At 41.7% G+C, this 18,065-nt stretch overlaps 1 protein-coding gene across 7 annotated transcripts in view; it reads left to right on the top strand.

Moving 5' to 3' along the window:
* The window catches only part of FKTN (fukutin), a 45,830-nt gene that overhangs the window by 23,805 nt on the left and 3,960 nt on the right, over window positions 1-18,065 (top strand). For 5 of the 7 annotated variants that reach the window (XM_043515347.1, XM_038401977.2, XM_043515346.1 and 2 more), the window contains 6 exons: window positions 828-1,031; window positions 3,926-4,203; window positions 7,511-7,643; window positions 10,052-10,181; window positions 11,431-11,564; window positions 12,705-12,832. In XM_043515347.1, the coding sequence (XP_043371282.1) occupies window positions 828-1,031; window positions 3,926-4,203; window positions 7,511-7,643; window positions 10,052-10,181; window positions 11,431-11,564; window positions 12,705-12,832 (1,007 nt within the window). Of the gene's footprint in view, window positions 1-827; window positions 1,032-3,903; window positions 4,204-7,510; window positions 7,644-10,051; window positions 10,182-11,430; window positions 11,565-12,704; window positions 12,833-18,065 lie in introns of those variants that run through there. The other 2 variants (XM_043515348.1, XM_038401980.2) reach the window with 2 other exon arrangements.

The following is an 18,065-nucleotide window of genomic DNA, read 5'->3' on the forward strand; positions in this document are numbered from 1 at the left end:
TGCACGAATGGAAGGAGGGGAGACAGCATGGCAGACAGAGAGACACACCCTGTGTGTGAGAGAGAGAGAGAAATGCGCGTTTCCCCTTTAAGTTCACTGACACCACTCTTAAGTACACTAAGTTGTTAAGTTAATCAGCAAGCTGAGACCCACAGCAGCTGCTGCCAGGAAGCTCCCTCCGTCCTGAGCCCTATCATGTGTCCCCCTCTGCTCTATGGAGATGGCGTAAGGGGGGTGCAGGAGCAGGGGGGAGGGGCACATCCTGAAATTAGCCTCCCTCTCTTCCTCCTTCCCCTCCCCCCGCCCCCGCAAGCAAGCAGGAGGCTCTGGAGAGCACCTCCAAGGCAGAGGGCGGGAGCAGCACATGGCAGTGGGGGGAGGGACAGCTGAACTGCCAGCAATTGATAACCTGCTGCACAGGGAACTTAGGGGAGTGGGGAGCTGATGGGGGGCTGCTGGTCCACCCTGATTCCAAGCCCCCACCAGCTAGCTCCAACAGGCTGTTCTTCCTGCAAGCAGTGGACAAAGCAGGCGGCTGCCAAACCACGTTATAAGGGAGCATTGCACAACTTTAAACGAGTATGTACCCTAATTGATAAGCAACGAAACAACATTAACTGGGACAATTTTAAGTGAGGCATTACTGTACACACTTCACTCTGTAAACACCTTTGGAGCTATCAGGTTTGGTGCTTATTCCACTTTCTGTTCCCATTGCAGAAGTCTTATTGGGAAAGATCAATTCCTAATGGATTCATAATTTTAAAAGGTTAACTTTTACACACTTATAGGGTGATCTGATTCTTATTTTTTGCTCTTCCAAACAGCACGTGATTAAGAAATTCCTTGGTTTAGTGTCCAATCACAATGTACCAGTGTATCTCATTGATCCTTTGGTTCTGGGATTAATTCATAAAGACTTTGAACAGCTCAGCAGCTCTTCTGATGGCATGAGCCCAGAATGCAAGTATTTCTGTGTTCCACAGGATTTCACCACATTTGCACTACTGGATAAAACATGGAAACATGAAGTAAGATTTTCTCCCTTTTCATTTTTGTCTGCTGTAATGCACCCAGCCGTTATAGGATTAATGGTTGAACAGAACATACTTAGACTTCCAGGTTTAAAGTACACGATGTGGAACTGGTCTAAAGGTGGTGGTGTACCTACATTTTTTTGAAACCTCTTGAGGTAGAGGGAAGTCATGCAACAGTCTGTTCAAGATGCAAGGCACATGGCAGGGAGGTCCCTAGGAGAGAGTAGCTTCTGCCAACACTCTTGAAGGAAGCTCAGATAAAATGTTTCAATGGCTGTTTCAGTGAATTGAGAATTCATCAGTTAGCCCAAAGATAGTTGGGTCACAGTCCACAACATACATAGACTGAGGTGAGAGGGGACCAACTTTCGGGAGGGAGGGAGGGAGAGATCTGTAAGAAAGGGAGAAGAAAAAGAAATAGAAACTTACTATACATATAGCCATAGTAAATTCTGAGTAGTATCCATTGCAGAGGTAGCAGAGCTGTTAATGTGCATTGATATGATTGTTTCATAATGTACAGCAACCATATACTGATGCATGTTTGTTACCTTGTCATTTACTTTTTATATTACAAGATTTTAATTAAACTCTTTCTGACAGAAAAAGCTGGGGCTTTTTGATAAAAAGAAAAGCTAGATGTACAAAATTACTGTATTCTGGAAATGTGTATTATTTGATTAACTTGCACAAGATGTATGAAGATGACTTCAATAAAAATCTAAATAATTTTATTTAAGAAAGGAGAAAAATATGTGAGACAGGCAGATGTAAAACTCTTACTCAAACACAGTGAAAAGTGGTGGCATTTTGGGCCTGAGTAAGAAAGGCCAGCTGCACTTTCTTTCTCTTTGCCAATGCTAATTTTAGCTTACTGAAACTGAGCAGGGGGCCATGAGTCAGCACACTATTCTAGATTTCCCTCTTTGATGCCATCTGTAAAAGGGGAGCCTACAGTTTTGGATTTTCTGTTGAAAAGAGCTGTTTGTCTTGAGTGATCTTCTTCTCTTTAGTCATCATCTTATTCCCCTCCCTTGAAGAATATGTTAAAGCTTCATGTTACTCGTGAAATTTAGGCTGACAATTATGCAGATCATAAAAGGAGGATTTGCAACAGTCAAGTCATGATATATAATCAAGGGATAAATAAGGATGTCAGAAGAGCTAGAATTCATCCCTACATTGAACCTGAGAGTGATCCAAAGCTAAAGACAAGGTGCTGTGGGAGGAAACAAATTCAAAGTCAAGGACTTTCTCAAGGTTTCAGCGTTGGATGCAAAGTCGAGGTCCGAGTTAAGGAAAGTAATAGAGACAATGGGAAAAAGAGGACTTTTTACTCTGTAGGACTTCAGTCTTTGAAGCATTCGGTTTTAGAGGAAGTTACGATCTCGCTGGGGCTGATATGGTTGAGACAGGCAAAGATAGATGGGAGTCAAAAGGGTCAGAGAGTGAATGGAGAAAGCTGAAGGATGAAGTTATGATCATGATTTAATCTAGCAGTGAAATTATCTAGTCTCTTCACAAAGAGAAGACTATCTGGAGTCATAAGACGTATCAGAACAAACACATGACAGATGTTAGTCACGTTGGTTAATGAACTTCAGAAAGTCACTTGGATACTACAGTGATGACCATCGTATAACAACCTATGTAGACTAGAATATGAAGAGTATGAAACATTGAACATTTTGAGGTGTTTGATAGTGGATGGAAAGATGTGAAATCTCTACGTGTGTGGTTTGTTTGTGTGTTTTAGTGGCTAAAGAAGTAGGATTCAAACAAGAAGAGAAGAATATCCAGGAGCTGAGTACTTGCATAAGGCATCAGGAAGGGTACAGTGTTTCATACTAGAATCTGTAAAGTAGCACAGAGGTTGGCAGCTTCAGTGTAAACATTTATAATTATTCCTGTGAAAAATCTGTGCGTATATATATTTACACAGTAGCAGTTTTCTTCAAACATTTTGTGGGAGTTGGATTTAAGTAAGGGCTTGTCTACATGAACATTTAGTTCGCAGCAAGTTGTGCTATGACTCTACCCTGCACGTGCAGTGTGCTGTCAATGTGCACTCTGCTGGCACGCATTAACAGTTCGTTAATGTGATTTGATCTCGTCCTTTTTGAAATGGGACTAATCAAAGTGCATTTAACGAACTGCTAATGCAAGTCAGCAGGATCCACGCTGAGGGTGTGCTGCAGGCTAGTGCAGGGTAGATTCACACCCTGCTTGCTGCAAACTAAGGGCTTGTCTACACGTAGAATGTTTTAGTGAAGAAGCTACTCTGCTGATGGGAGAGCTGCTCCTTTTAACATAGTTAATCCATCTCCGCAAAAGGTGGTAGGTGTGTCAACAGGAGAAGCTTTCCTGTCAATGTAGCGCTGTCTACATCGGGGGTTAGGTCGGTATAACTGCTTCACTCGGGGGTGTGGATTTGTCACACCTCTGAGTGACGTAGTTATATCGATGTGTGTAGTGTAGACCTGGTCTTAAACGTTCAAGCCCTAAGTAGTGGAAGAGGTGTAATATCCCAGTTTGTATTGTATGATTACAGGGCTTTCACCAAAAGAGGGAATTCATCATATGGTTTCATTGTGCACTACAAAACTGGGAGAAATAGGGACATTTAAGCTTTTTCTTTTTTTTAATCTGTTTATTTTGGTATTGCTGTGATTAAGGTAGGTGAAGGGAAAACAAGTAGAAAATGAAAATGTGCATAGACAGTTACCATCCTTTTAGGGTTTAGGAGAAATTCTGGAATAGATAGGGCCTGTTTCTGATCTAAGTTGTATGTTGTAAATCAGTAGTCACGTAAGTTCATGAAGAATTGGCCCTTGGTGTTGAAGTCTTGTTTTTGCCCTTTTCACAGAAAGTGTTTCTCTGATGTTTAGGTGAGCTTGTTGAGAGCTGCTGAAAAAATGGGGTTCCAGTGGCTAAAGATACAGAACAAAGACCCCCGTTTGGAAGGGATGGATGACCTCTCCGGGATTGAAATTCCCTTCCACTATATCTTCAAACTGGCAGCTCATGCTATCCACCTGGTGGTCTTTTATGAGAGGAGTGGTAACTATGTCTGGCATGGCCCATTGCGGCTGAAACAAAACATAGACAGAAAGTTTGTGCCTTTCCGAAAGCTACACTTTGGTCACTACCCTGGAGCTTACAACAAGTAAGTTATAAATGGAGGAAGACAAGGAGAATTTAAGTCTATTATAGCACGTTAAATACTACCACTTTGTCTTAAAATCAGTCATTCATGGTTCTAAAGGGCAAGTTGTGAAATTTATCTCGTGTTCACTAAAATGCAGGTGAATCAAAAGTTTAAGGTGACAGATCCAGTGATATTAATAGTAAAACAAGTATTTTCCCCAATTTACAGATGGAGAAATTGAGACACAGAGAGCTTAAGTGGCTTAACCTGGGCGTGAGAGATCCAGTAATGGGCCAACCCAGCATTGATTTGTGGTAGGATATTTTGATTTGTAAAGAGGTATAGTAGCACATCTTGCCAGCAGATAATTGAATGACTCTGCTTGTCAGCTTATGTCTGAAATATTTTGAAGTAAATATATGTCAGACAAGATAGGGATTGTCATATTAGCAATATCTGATATTAAAGAAGTGTAACCTCTTTCCATACGTTTTGTATTATGCTACAGAGCCAAAACTTGGTCAGAAAACTTCATATGTGACGCTCTCAGCATTGAGAAAAGGAGAGACTACATTTGCAACAAAGGATTATGTAACAATACCTAGTGCAGGGGCGGGCAAACTTTTTGGCCTGAGGGCCACATTGGGTTTCCGAATTCTATGGAGGGCCAGTTAGGGGAGGCTGGGCCTCTCTAAACAGCCAGGCGTGGCCTGGCCCCGCCCTATCTGAGCCCCCCCCGCTTCTTGCCCCCTAACCCTCCCCGAGACTCCTGCCCCATTCACCCCCCGTCTCCTGACTGCCCCCGAACCCCTGCCCCTCCAACCCCTCTTCTCATTCCTGACTCTGACTGCCCCCCCCCCCCCGGGGGACCCCTGCCTCATCCAACCACCCCTTCTCCCTGTCCCCTCACCGCCCCTGGAACCCCTGCTCCTGACTGCCCCCCACTGCCCCATCCAACCCCCACTCTCCTTCCTGACTGCTCCCGGGACCCCTGCCACCATTCAATCCCCCTGTTCCCCGCCATCTGACCATCCTGACCCATATCCACACCCCAGCCCCCTGACCACCACTCCAAATTCCCCTGCCCTCTATCCAACCCCCTTGCCCCCTTACCGCGCTGCCTGAAGCACCGGTGGCTGGTGGTGCTACAGCCACGCTGCCCAGAGCACCAGCACAGGCAGCCGCTCTGCCCAGCTGGAGTCAGGCATGCCACCACAAAGCACAGAGCATCGGGTCAGGCCATGGCTCTGCAGCTGCGCTGCCCGGCAAGAGCTTGCAGCCCCACCGCCTAGAGCGATGCACCAGCGGCGCAGTGAGCTGAGGCTGTGGGGTTGGGGGGACAGCAGGGGCTTAGGGGCCGGGCAGGAGAGTCCCACGGGCTGGACGTGGCTTACAGGCCATAGTTTGCCCACTTCTGACCTAGTGACTAATGTGGAAGGATATTGAAGAGAGACCTCTTTTATGCCAGCATAGGTGGGTCAGAAATGCATTTGAACCCATTGCGTCAAACCCCTCCCCCATATTGGTGCATGCAAATAAGGGAATCCATATTTATGCACAAGTGTGGGGTTTTGCTGGTGCAGTAGATTTAGGTCTACTTATTTAGTTGCTTATATATGGACTATTGAAAACAAGTGGTTTTGCAGGCCTGGTTACCTCAGAAATGACCAACTGGAATTTTACCAAAAGCCTCCCACCAAAAATAAAATTTTGAATGAGCACAAGCAGTTTCAGCCAGAATAGGAGTAGTAATATTTGCTTCTGCACCATTGAAAACAATGGGAGTTTTGCTATTTACTTAAATGGAACTGGGATCAAGCCTATAGTGCTTTCATATTCAATGCACTTCACAAATGTTAATCCTCACAACACCCCATCGGTAGGAAGTACTTGTATTCTCACTGTACAGATTGGGAAGCTGAAGCAGCCAGGGTAAGTGAAATGCCTTGGTAGATGTGCAAAGTCTGTGTCAGAACTGGGATGAATTATTTGTCCCCAGTCTTGTGTTTAAACTGTGCTTCTCTTCGATTTTTAAAGTTACTGTAAGTGACTGAAATAGGAACTTGGCATGAAAGTGCCTCTACTAAAATTGGTCAAAAACAGGTAGCCTGGCTCTGAACTTCCCCAGATTTCTGGGATGATCAGATCTGGAGTTTGAGGGTGGGTTCTGAGAGAGAATTGACTTCACATTTGCTGTACTGTGACTTTATTTATTTTTTTCATTATAGGGGCCTGATTCTTTCATTCACTTTAGTAAACATGGTAAAATAGTAGTGTCAGAAATAATTAGAATAAGGTTATAATAAGGGAAGGTTAAAAAAAGGAGGGTGGGAATCCACAGAGAGTAACATCAGTGGGACAGGCCTTTGGGAAACTGATAAAGAGCTCATTAATGGTTGACTGGAACTCTTGTAATTTGACTCTTTGCGTCTCAATTTCTCTTTCTCTTTCCTTCTATTTTTGCCTTCCCTGAGCAATGTGTACTTTTGTATTGTAAGCCCAGCCTTCTAAGCCATAACTAGGCTGCTTTCACTTATGCAGTGTTTCAGTAGCATATGAAAAATGGTAAATCTAAACACTTGCTGCAGTCTTGGTGAAGCAAGATGCATACAGCCTGACTGTGGGAATAATATTCCTGCAGTTTACTTGAAATTATCACAACAACCAGAACAGAACAAACACTTGTAGTTTAAAAAAAAAAAAAAAAAAGGAAAACGCATTGATTTATTTTTGCTAAGAATTACTGAGTTACTAAATGTCCCTTCTATACCTTGGACTCTTGTATTTATTATATGCATAAACATTTAAAATCCAGGACATTAACTATCAAATGTCATTCAACATTTCAGTTGTCATGAAGGCCTAAACTATTGTTAAATTATTAATATGAGCCAAGACTTTCAAAATAGGGGCTAATATTAGACTCCTAAATCCATATTTAGGCAACTGAATAAATGGCCTGTTTTTTCAAATGCTCTGAACAAACAGCAGCTCCCAGTGAACTCACTGTGAGCTGCTGGGTATTTGGCACATTTGAAAAATAAGGTGATTTATTCAGTTGTCTAAATATGGATTTAGGAGTCTAATATTAGCCCCTATTTTGAAAATCTTTGCTTAGGAGAGTAGCTTGTAGATTTTGTTGCACCCAAGAGGTTCTGGCTTTGTGTAATCAGATGTAATACATTTGGATATAGGTAGCAACTGCTCAAGTGCTCAACATGTTTTAGATCTTTATAACCTGGGCCAGAGATAGGAGGTGGCGTTTGATTAGTCACGAATGATGCATTCTTGGCCAGGATAATATAATGTCTTTCTTTCACTGCAGGCTAGAAGTACTACAACTTTCCATTGATGACTTAAAAGTTCAGATTCCAAAAAATCTGTCCCAATTTCTAGAGGAGATGTCACACTCTAGGTTTCTTGAATGTAGGTACAGAGAAGCTCGGGCTTTCTTTCAGGTGAGTGCTAATCAGGAAACGTAAAGTAGATGTCCACTCATACACCTCCATCCTGCAAAAACTTAGGTATGCGTTTGACTTGAATGTGTCTACTCATAGGCTTAAAATTAAACTCTTGCATAAGTGCGGCATGGTGGCCTTTGTTCTCACAAAGAAACTAATTTTTTTTTTTAAATTGAGCGTATAACTAGAACTTTTTTCTCTGAATAACTAAAGTTGTTTCATCTGTTTGGTTCTATTCTGGGCATTTGTCTCTGCATTTGAAATCCTATGGAAATAAATGATGATATATAAATTTGCACACACTTTAAGACCCCTCTACTCTGTCAGAGTTGTATAAAGTAGCTGTAGTGTAAATAGAAAAGGAGTACTTGTGACACCTTAGAGACTAACAAATTTATTAGAGCATAAGCTTTCGTGAGCTACAGCTCACTTAGCTCACGAAAGCTTATGCTCTAATAAATTTGTTAGTCTCTAAGGTGCCACAAGTACTCCTTTTCTTTTTGCGAATACAGACTAACACGGCTGCTACTCTGAAACCTGTAGTGTAAATGAGAGTCCCAATTTTCTGGTAATTTTTTAATTTTGGTCACAGTAGGATTGACCATGCATTACAGCACATTTGTAGTATTATGCTTAAATTTGAAAGTATATTCATTCAAAATCCCCTTTTTCAGGGGCTTGTGACTTTTGAAGTGATTGATTGGGCTGAATCTTTTTAAAGCTTGTTCAGAGCAAAGAAAAAAAAATTTTGTTTTGGAAAGTTGGTAGGAGAGTTATCCCAGTATGGGATGGAGACCTTTTATTGTTAGATGCTTTTTTGTGCTCTGATAACTTGAAAATGCACTGCTACTCTTAAATGACTGTGCCTCAACTGAAATTAGTGTAAACTTGTAACTTCACTACACATTTTAACACTTGGTGGCACCAAACAAGTTGTAAAAAATGTGCTAAAAATAACCACAGTGAGCCCAATTCTGTCCCCAGTTGGTATGCATAAGAGTTTTGTAATTGACTTTAGTGAGAGCAGGATCAGGCTCAATATTCATTATTGTTGAAAAGTTGTAAGCATTGCAGAGGTTTAATCACAGCATTTACATATTTTGTTTCTTTAATATATACATTCATCTTTTTGGTTTTGGTGTGGATCATTCCAGTAGTATGTTAATACTGACTTTTACATTTTATCAGTTTGGAAAAGATAACAGAGGATAGTTTATTACAGGGGTTCTCAACCTTTTTCTGTCTGAGGCCCTCCCCTCGACATGCTATAAAAAACTCCCTTGGGGGTGGAGGGGCTTTGGGGAGGGGCCTTGGGTACAGGTGTATTTTGACTTCTGTTTGGGGGGCAAGGGCCAGCAGTGCTCAAACCACCTCTGCGTGGTGGGGTCCAGGGAGGGAGTGCCACCTCCACCCCTTGACTCACCTCAGTAGGCCACCCAGCCTGTCTGGGTTGGGGGGCAGGTGCAACCCAAAATTGTAACTCAGAGTTGGGGGGCTTAGCTAAAAAAGTTTGAAAACAGCTTAGCGTCCAGGGACGGGGTAGCTAAGGGCTGTGTGCACACAGGGTGGCTGTGGGTATAGGGAGGGGGCGGCTAGGGGCTGTATGCAGGCAGGAAGTAGCTCAGATGCAGGGATGGGGATAGCTGAGTCTGTGTGCAGGCAGGAGATAGCTCAGGATGCAGGGAGAGGGGAAGTGGGGGCTGTGTGCTGGGAGGACTTCCCTGCAGTCCCTGTTCCACAAGGGGTCAGCCAGCCACAGAGCTGGGGGTCTCCACCTTGGGGCTGGAGCAAATGGCTGAGGAGCAGCTTCAATTTGGGGCACCAGCAGGAGAGGAAGGAACATTGCTGCTGTGTACTCCATGGCGCTTGCTAGAGCAGCAGCTGCCCCGCACTGCCCAGCTCCAGCTTCCACCTGCAACATGGCCAAGGGGCAGAGAGAGGAGATCGGGGGGGGAGGTGCAGAGCTGTCCCTGGGACTGCCGTAATCTAGTGCTGAGTTTGGGGTGTGTGTGTGTGTGGGGGGGGAAATGTCCTCCCTATTCCTAACTCTGCTTCTGCCTCATAGGGAGCACCAGGGCTCGGGGCTTCATTCAATCTTCAGCCCCATGTGGCGCCCCAGGAATCAGGGCTTTATTCGTATGGCCCCCTTGAAAGAGCTCACGGACCCCCCAGGGGGCCACGAACTCCTGATTTGAGAACCGCTAGTTTCTTGTATAGGCATTTAAATTTTACTTTTCTCATTTCACCATTTGTATTGCCAAACAGCCACAAGATGGCGATGTGGGCGGTGTCCAGAGACTAATCAAAGTCTTGAAAAAAATTGCCTTTTTTTTTAAACTAAGAACATTTTCAAAATTAAGGTGCATTTATGTCTGAAAGTAGTTTAATGTTCCTTAACCCTTTAGCTGTATCCTGATGATGCCTCCCTTGATGCAGTGGAGTTTAGGAAAAAAGCAAAAGCATTGCTGCATCTGGCTGCCCTGACATTAAATAACTTAGGAGTGAGGTTCTGGCTGAGCAGTGGAACATGCCTTGGTAAAGTATTTGAGCTTATATTGTGTTGCTTTTCAAACCCATTGAAGCCCCTTTCGAAATCTGAAACATTTAATCCTGTTTAGTTCCAGTGCTGGTGGCTGAGATTGACAGCTGAATGCATCAGGTTAGTAGGTAGTATCTGATAGGTGTATGAAGCAGGAGTCCAGTGCATTAGCACAGTTAAAATAACTTCACTACTAAGTCAAAATGAGGAATTCACAAATTACAATAAAATAAAGCAGTATTTGTTTTATTTCCAAGATCCCTTTCAGAAGCCACTTAAAGCCCAGCCATTTGAGATGCTGGGCATGCTTCATATGAAACGTTGAGCGTTTTCCATTTAAGTCAGTAGTACTTCAGTACATTGATTACCTCTCAGGAAACTCTCAGCAGCTTGCAGGACCAGGTCACAAATAATAATTTGTAAAGGTACTCGGAAAAAAATGCAGCGGAATCTTACTTCTCAGTTATCTTTTATTTTAGACGCAGATTTTCCTCCATCCCACACAAACGTGGTATTTAATGTGATAAATTACTTATAAAACTTCAGTAGAGGGGGGACCATATGGTAACCTATTGACTGTATCAAGGTTGAAAGCAATATCTCAAATTCATTATTGGTGAAAGAGACTGTTAAATTCCAAAGTAGATTATAGCCATAGATTTAATAATTCTTGTTAGCATTTCATTAAATGTTAGGATTTATTTTTGCCTTTTAATGGAGTATTATTTTAGTGATGTGCAGTTCCCTATGATGTGGCTTAAACAAAAAGGGGGAGAGGGGGAAGCATGTCTGGTATCTAGTCTCACCATTTCCCAACAGCAGTGGGTAGGCAGTTTACATCCCAGAAATATCTAGTATTTGAAATGAAGTAATCCATTTTTAAAAATAGAATTGTGACTCCATAAATATTAGATTAAACCTGGCATAAAGGGCTCAGATCAGGAATAGTTTTCTTTTAAAAATGTAAGTTAGAAAACATACCTTTAGGAGAGATTGAGGGATCGTTATTTAAGTGGTGATAGGGCCCCTTCACAATCTTAACTTTTCCAGGGGAGACAGCTGGGCCACAAGTGGAGTAGCTCCCTATGCTCCTCCTCTTCCAATCCAGGTGTCTCTGTAGGGGGCAGCTGAGTGGCTTCTCCCAAAGATATCTCAGCTAGTGACACATAAAACTTCATTCTTACTTTGTTTCAGCTCTAACTGTGTATTCACCATGTCTCTGATTTCATTTTTTCTCCATTTTAGGCTGGTATAGACAATGCAATATTATTCCTTACAGCAAAGACGTGGACTTGGGGGTCTTCATACAAGACTATAGATCTGATATTATTCCAGCATTTCAGAAGGCAGGACTATCACTGAAGCACAAGTTTGGCAAGGTTAGTAGGTAACAAATCTGAACTGTGAGCTTAACTTTCATTATAACATTTTTCTCAAGGTTCTGATTGTCTGAAGGTGTTTAAAAACAGTTTTCATAAGAGGGGATCTCGTAAGCCTTGATCCTGCAAATGTTTGTGCACATTTAATTTACCCATGTGTAAACTTCATGCACTTTCTGGGCTAGGAAAACACCTTTCATAATGGAATCCTGATCCTGCCTCTGAATTCTATTCTGTATATACTATTCTATTAAAGAGGTTTCTAGTAGTGTCACTAGAGAACCTTAAATATGAAGGTGGATTGGGGTCTGTTGCTATTGATTTGGCCTGCTTATAGGGGTGTTATTCTGCATAGACTTGTGCTTACAGCCGGCAGGGGCTGGAAAGGCTGCGAGAGAAATGCCTCAGGGTGCCCATCAGAAACCCCCAGATGGTTCAAGAAACAGCATTGTTTGACTCCAAAGAGTCAATGGCTACAGTGCAGGGTCACAAGGGTGGAGTGAAGAGACAAAATCACAGGTCTTGGACAGGGATGCGGAAGACCTTCGAGTTTAAAAAAAACATTGTTGATTAAATGTAATAAGTGTTTTATCCAGGGCTATGTACAACCCTTATGCCAGCGTGTGATCTCACAAACAGTCTTAGTTTAGCTTGGATCCAGGAGATTCATCATTAACTCGTGCTAATGGACTTATGAAACAAAAAGGAAGGAATGTTAAAAAGTAATTCATTGAGGTTATTCTGCTCTTTTATGTGAGAATCCATCTCCTTCTCAAATTGAAGACAGTTTTGCATTTTGAGTTCTAATAAAATACTCCTGCTGTGAGATCTGGCTAAAGAAATGTGGTTACACTTGCATTGTTGCAAATCTGTATATAGGATAGAGCTATGGAAACTGGTCTTCTGTGGTCTTAGAGAGCAGTTGTTTTCTCGGAGGGGGCTTGTTAAAGGGTTTCCTTGGTGACCAGATTCTTTTTATCTTTTTACCCTTCATGTGTTCCCCACTGAGAGGGACACCCAAGATTGTAACAAGGCAATTACTCCCCTATAACATGTCAGCACAAATAAATCACAGGCAACCTCTTATTGTTTTTTTCCTGATTGTATTATGAGTATATGAGATGTATTTCTGTCTCGCAGGTAGAAGACAGCTTGGAACTTTCCTTTCAGGGAGAAGATGATGTGAAACTTGATATTTTTTTCTTCTATGAAGACGATGACCACATATGGAATGGAGGAACTCAAGCCAAATCGGGCAAGAAATTTAAGTATGAATTCATTTCAAATCTATAGAAGGGAAAACTAGTTAAACAAGTTGTTACCGCATTAGATGCTGTATTAAATACTATGTGTTACTGTAATGGGAATGTTTTAGAAATAGTAGTTGGCATTTAGCTTTATCCTCCAAGCAAGAAGGTGCTTCAGGAAGAGAAGAATTTGTAGAGATTTTGCACAGTGAGGGCTGGAGAAATGGGAAGAGAAACAGTGACATTTAAGTGTCTTGTCAAATTGGTGTTATATTCAGCATTGTCAGCGGACTCTTTGAAAATCTGCAGTAGCCTTGGAATCTAATCATTAAACAGATGTCATCTGGACTAAGACAAGCACTAGTTTAATAAAAATGAAAAAGGGCAATCAAGCCTACAATTTTTCTTTCAAGTGCATGTTTTTATTTATTTTGTAGCACTGAGGGTTCAGTCATCTATCTGTGTGATTAGAGATTATGGCACGGGGGCTCACATGTCCTTGCAAAATAACCCAACTCATTGAGATTCTCCTGTAATGGTCCACAGCAGTACATTTCACAATAGCATTTCTACAGTGATATGAGCCCTTACTATCAAATGCCTTTGATATTTTTTAAAGCATGTTCCTGTTATGAAAGTGGCTTAGGAAACATGGAACCCCATTTACAGCATCTTGCTCTTTTCTGTATCAAATATGCAGGTAAATGTAGATTTAAGCATGCAGGTTAAGTTCATGGGGAGGATAGGTCATCAATAGCGGTTAGCGAGGAGGGGCAGGGAGGCAACCCATTGCTCTGGGTATCCCTAAACCTCTGACTGCCAGAAGCCAGGACTGAATGACAGAGGAGGATGACTCAATAATTGCCATATTCTGTTCATTCCCTCTAAAGCATATGGTGGTGGCTACTGTCTGGAACCGGATACTGGGCTAAATGGATCATTGGGTCTGACCCAGTATGGTCATTCTTATATTCTTATGTAAACAGTCAGCCGAGCAAACTCAGCCTGGATTCTGAGAGTTAGACTGGATTCTTTCCATCTGATACCTCATCTCCAGTGATAAAGGTTGTGCGGGCCAAAAGTTGTGCTGTACTTGTGTTGTGACATCCAGTTCCTTGTCAAAAGAGCTGATATTCTCTTCCAAAATTATATATGTGCATCAGTCATTAGGGGCATGAAAGCAGTGTTTTTTTTCCCTGCACAAGGCAGAATGCCTCCCATGTGTGAAAATGGATGTTGGCTTTGAATTCATACTCCAGTGTTGTGCCCAAGGTGCTGCACTCTTGGATATGATATAGATGTTCCAGCTTTCACAGATTAAGACAAAAATATGATAGTTCAATCCTTTTTTTTTTTTTTTTTGCTTTATAAGCAGTATTGGAGAGAGGCTGGTGTGGAAGTTTGGTCTGTGATAGGTGTGGTTAGAAAGTAGTCAATATAATGAAAACATTAAATCCTAAAGAGGTGCTTTCTAGATATAGTAAACTATGTCTAATATATACCAAAAAGATGCATGGAAATTAGTCCTCCTGATCAGTAATGGAATGTACCTGTTTAGAATGTCTTAACCTAGCTTCCGTTGTATTAAATACCTTCTCAAAAGGAGAAATACATGGGGAGATTTTTTAAATTTATTTTATTTATTTATTTATTTGCCGTTAAACCTTATTATTAACTACTCTTGAGTTTAAAGGCTGTGATACTCACCACCATTAGATGCTTTCACTTTGTTCTTTCAAAATAATTGTGAAACATGGGAGGAAATGGGGTTGGTCAACCAAGACACAAGTTATTCCGTTTAAGTCATAGATTCATAGATACTAAGGTCAGAAGAGACCATTCTGACATCTAGTCCGACCTCCTGCACAGCGCAGGCCACAGAATCTCACCCACCCACTCCTATGAAAAACCTCACCCATGTCTGAGCTATTGAAGTCCTTAAATCATGGTTTAAAGACTTCAAGGAGCAGAGAAGCCTCCCTCAAGTCAACCATGCCCCATGCTACAGAGGAAGGCGAAAAACCTCCAGGGCCTCTCCAATCTGCCCTGGAGGAAAATTCCTTCCCGACCCCAGATATGGCAATCAGCTAAACCCTGAGCATATGGGCAAGATTCACCAGCCAGATACTACAGAAAATTCTTTCCTGGGTAACTCAGATCCCATCCATCTAATATCCCATCTCAGGGGATTTGGCCTATTTACCCTGAATATTTAAAGATCAATTACTTACCAAAATCCCATCATACCATCTCCTCCATAAACTTGTCAAGTAGAATCTTAAAACCAGATAAATCTTTTGCCCCCACTGCTTCCCTTGGAAGGCTATTCCAAAACTTCACTCCTCTGATGGTTAAAAACCTTCGTCTGATTTCAAGTCTAAATTTCCTGGTGGCCAGTTTATACCCATTTGTTCTTGTGTCCACATTGGTGCTGAGCTGAAATAATTCCTCTCCCTCTCCTGTATTTATCCCTCTCATATATTTATAGAGAGCAATCATATCTCCCCTCAACCTTCTTTTAGTTAGGCTAAACAAGCCAAGCTCCTTAAGTCTCCTTTCATAAGACAAGTTTTCCATTCCTCGGATCATCCTAGTAGCCCTTCTCTGTACCTGCTCCAGTTTGAATTCATCCTTTTTAAACATGGGAGACCAGAACTGCACACAGTATTCTAGGTGAGGTCTCACCAGTGCCTTGTATAACAGTACTAAAACCTCCTTATCCCTACTGGAAATGCCTCTCCTGATGCATCCCAAAACCGCATTAGCTTTTTTCACAGCCATATCACATTGGCAGCTCATAGTCATCCTATGATCAACCAATACTCCAAGGTCCTTCTCCTCTTCCGTTACTTCTAATTGATGCGTCCCCAACTTATAACTAAAATTCTTGTTATTAATCCCTAAATGCATAACCTTACACTTCTCACTATTCTATTACATCCTATTACTATTACTCCAGTTTACAAGGTCATCCAAATCCTCCTGTATAATATCCCGATCCTTCTCCGAATTGGCAATACCTCTCAGCTTTGTATCATCTGCAAACTTTATGAGCACACTCCCACTTTTTGTGCCAAGGTCAGTAATAAAAAGATTAAATAAGATTGGTCCCAAAACCGATCCCTGAGGAACTCCACTGGTAACCTCCCTCCAACCTGACAGTTCGCCTTTCAGTAGGACCCGTTGCAGTCTCCCCTTTAACCAATTCCTTATCCACCTTTTGATGTTCATATTGATCCCCATCTTCTCCAATTTAACTAATAATTCCCCATGTGGCACGGTATCAAATGCCTTACTGAAATCTAGGTAAATTAGATCCACTGCATTTCCTTTATCTAAAGTCATGCTAGAATCTAATTCTTCAGCTTGGAGTGAGTTTCTAAGAGTTATCACCTTAAAAATAGAGCTGTACAAGGCTGCGGATGGGAGAATTTCTAAACATCAAAGTGACAACTATAGAGTTTAGAAGCTATAGAGTTATTGCTGCAGAAATTAGAAGCTCTATCATAAGTACATACAGAGCTCGTATTTAACTTTTTATTTTGTTGCATCTCTAAGTGATCTTGACTAGGTCTGAGCCCCTGGAACTGTATGGTCATACAATAAATTATCTCTGGATTGACTGTTCTTCAAGAATAAGTAGTGTGATACAGTAGAACCTTAGAGTTATGGACACCTTGGGAATGGAGGTTGTCTGTAACTCTGAAATGTTCGTAACTCTGAACAAAGCACAGTTTGGGCTCCAAATCCATCAGCTGACACTCCAAGCAGCAGCTGAGCTCCCTACTCAGCCCCAGCATGAGTTTGCAAACTTGGCCCCTTCAGCCAGGGTGGGTGGGTGGGGGTGTGTGTGTGTGTGTGAGAGAGAGAAAACAGCATGTCCCCCCTCCCAGCTGGGGGTGGGGGTAAAAACAGCCCATCTTCCTCCTGGCGGGGAGGGGAAAAAGCTGTGTGGACCCCAGCGCTGCTCCTGCTCTGCTGGCTCCAGCTGCCTTGGTCTGGCAGCCCCAGCATCTTGCTATAAGTGGCTGCCCTGCTGGTGGGGATGGGGTGGGGACAGGCAGCCCAGATGTGCCTACCTTTAAGATGCAAGACAGGCACAGTACAGTTCTTTTTTTTTTCCCGTTTCTCTCTGCTGCTGTCTGATTGGTTACTTCCAGTTTCACATGGTGTCCAGTCCATAGCACTGGTGTTCATATCTTTGAGGTTCTACTGTACCAGAATTTCTATGGTTGGGAGTGAATGCTGCAAAATTTAGAAGCTCTGAAGTTACTGTGGTATAGCAACAGCTTAATATTTCATGGTAGAAACAATAAGATATATTAGATTTAAATCAACCAACTGAACAAGCAAATCACATTGGGAAATTAACAAAAAACTTAGCGTTAGGGTAAATATTAGTATAGGAACACTATGAATTTCCTCATTTTCAAACATTAATTTAGTAAAATTTTATTGGAACAATTGTAGTTGTATAATTATTTACAACTATAAGTATTTTAACAACGTTTTTGCCTCTGAATTATAAGGACAATGCAGCTGGTTGAGCAGCAGTGACTTTTATACTGGCATTTGGGAGACTCTTAATTTGACAGTCAGCATAGGAGTGTTGTGCCTTAACTAGTATGTACTAAGGCTAGTTGCAGACTTCTGTTAGGGAACTGGTATGATCAGATGGTCATTTTTACCACACAGAGTAAATGCCCAGTGTAGAATGCTCACCAGTTATTTACATCATATTAGAAGTGATCTTGATGCTTTACAGTCATGAATAAAAGCAGGGTCCCTACTCCAAGAAATGCATAATTTGAATAGCCAAAATATAGATTAAGGATATGGGAAAGGAAAGCAAAGTATCTGAGCAGTTATGTTTGGCACATGTTTTAATTTTTTAGAATTGTATCTATTTTTCATGAAGTCATATTTTGTTCTTGGGGAGCTGGTTTCCTAACTTCCACAAGAGATGCCTTGAATACAGTTTTGTGAGTACGGCCCCAATCGTGCAAACACATATATTGTGATTAACTTTATGCATGTGATACTCCTGGAGGAATTCTGCACTAAAAAATTAAACATTCTGTGCACACTATTTTAAAATTCTGAAAGATTCTGCATATTTTCTTTGTCAAAATAACACAATATAATTGCATCAGTTTCAATTATTTTGGTAATTTATTTCAAAATACCTATCAGCAAGTATTTCTGTAACAATATAGAAAACAAAAAGATCAGAAAATGTTTTTTTGACAAATAG

Source organism: Dermochelys coriacea, chromosome 5, assembly GCF_009764565.3.
Source record: "Dermochelys coriacea isolate rDerCor1 chromosome 5, rDerCor1.pri.v4, whole genome shotgun sequence".
Classification (NCBI taxonomy): domain Eukaryota; kingdom Metazoa; phylum Chordata; order Testudines; family Dermochelyidae; genus Dermochelys; species Dermochelys coriacea.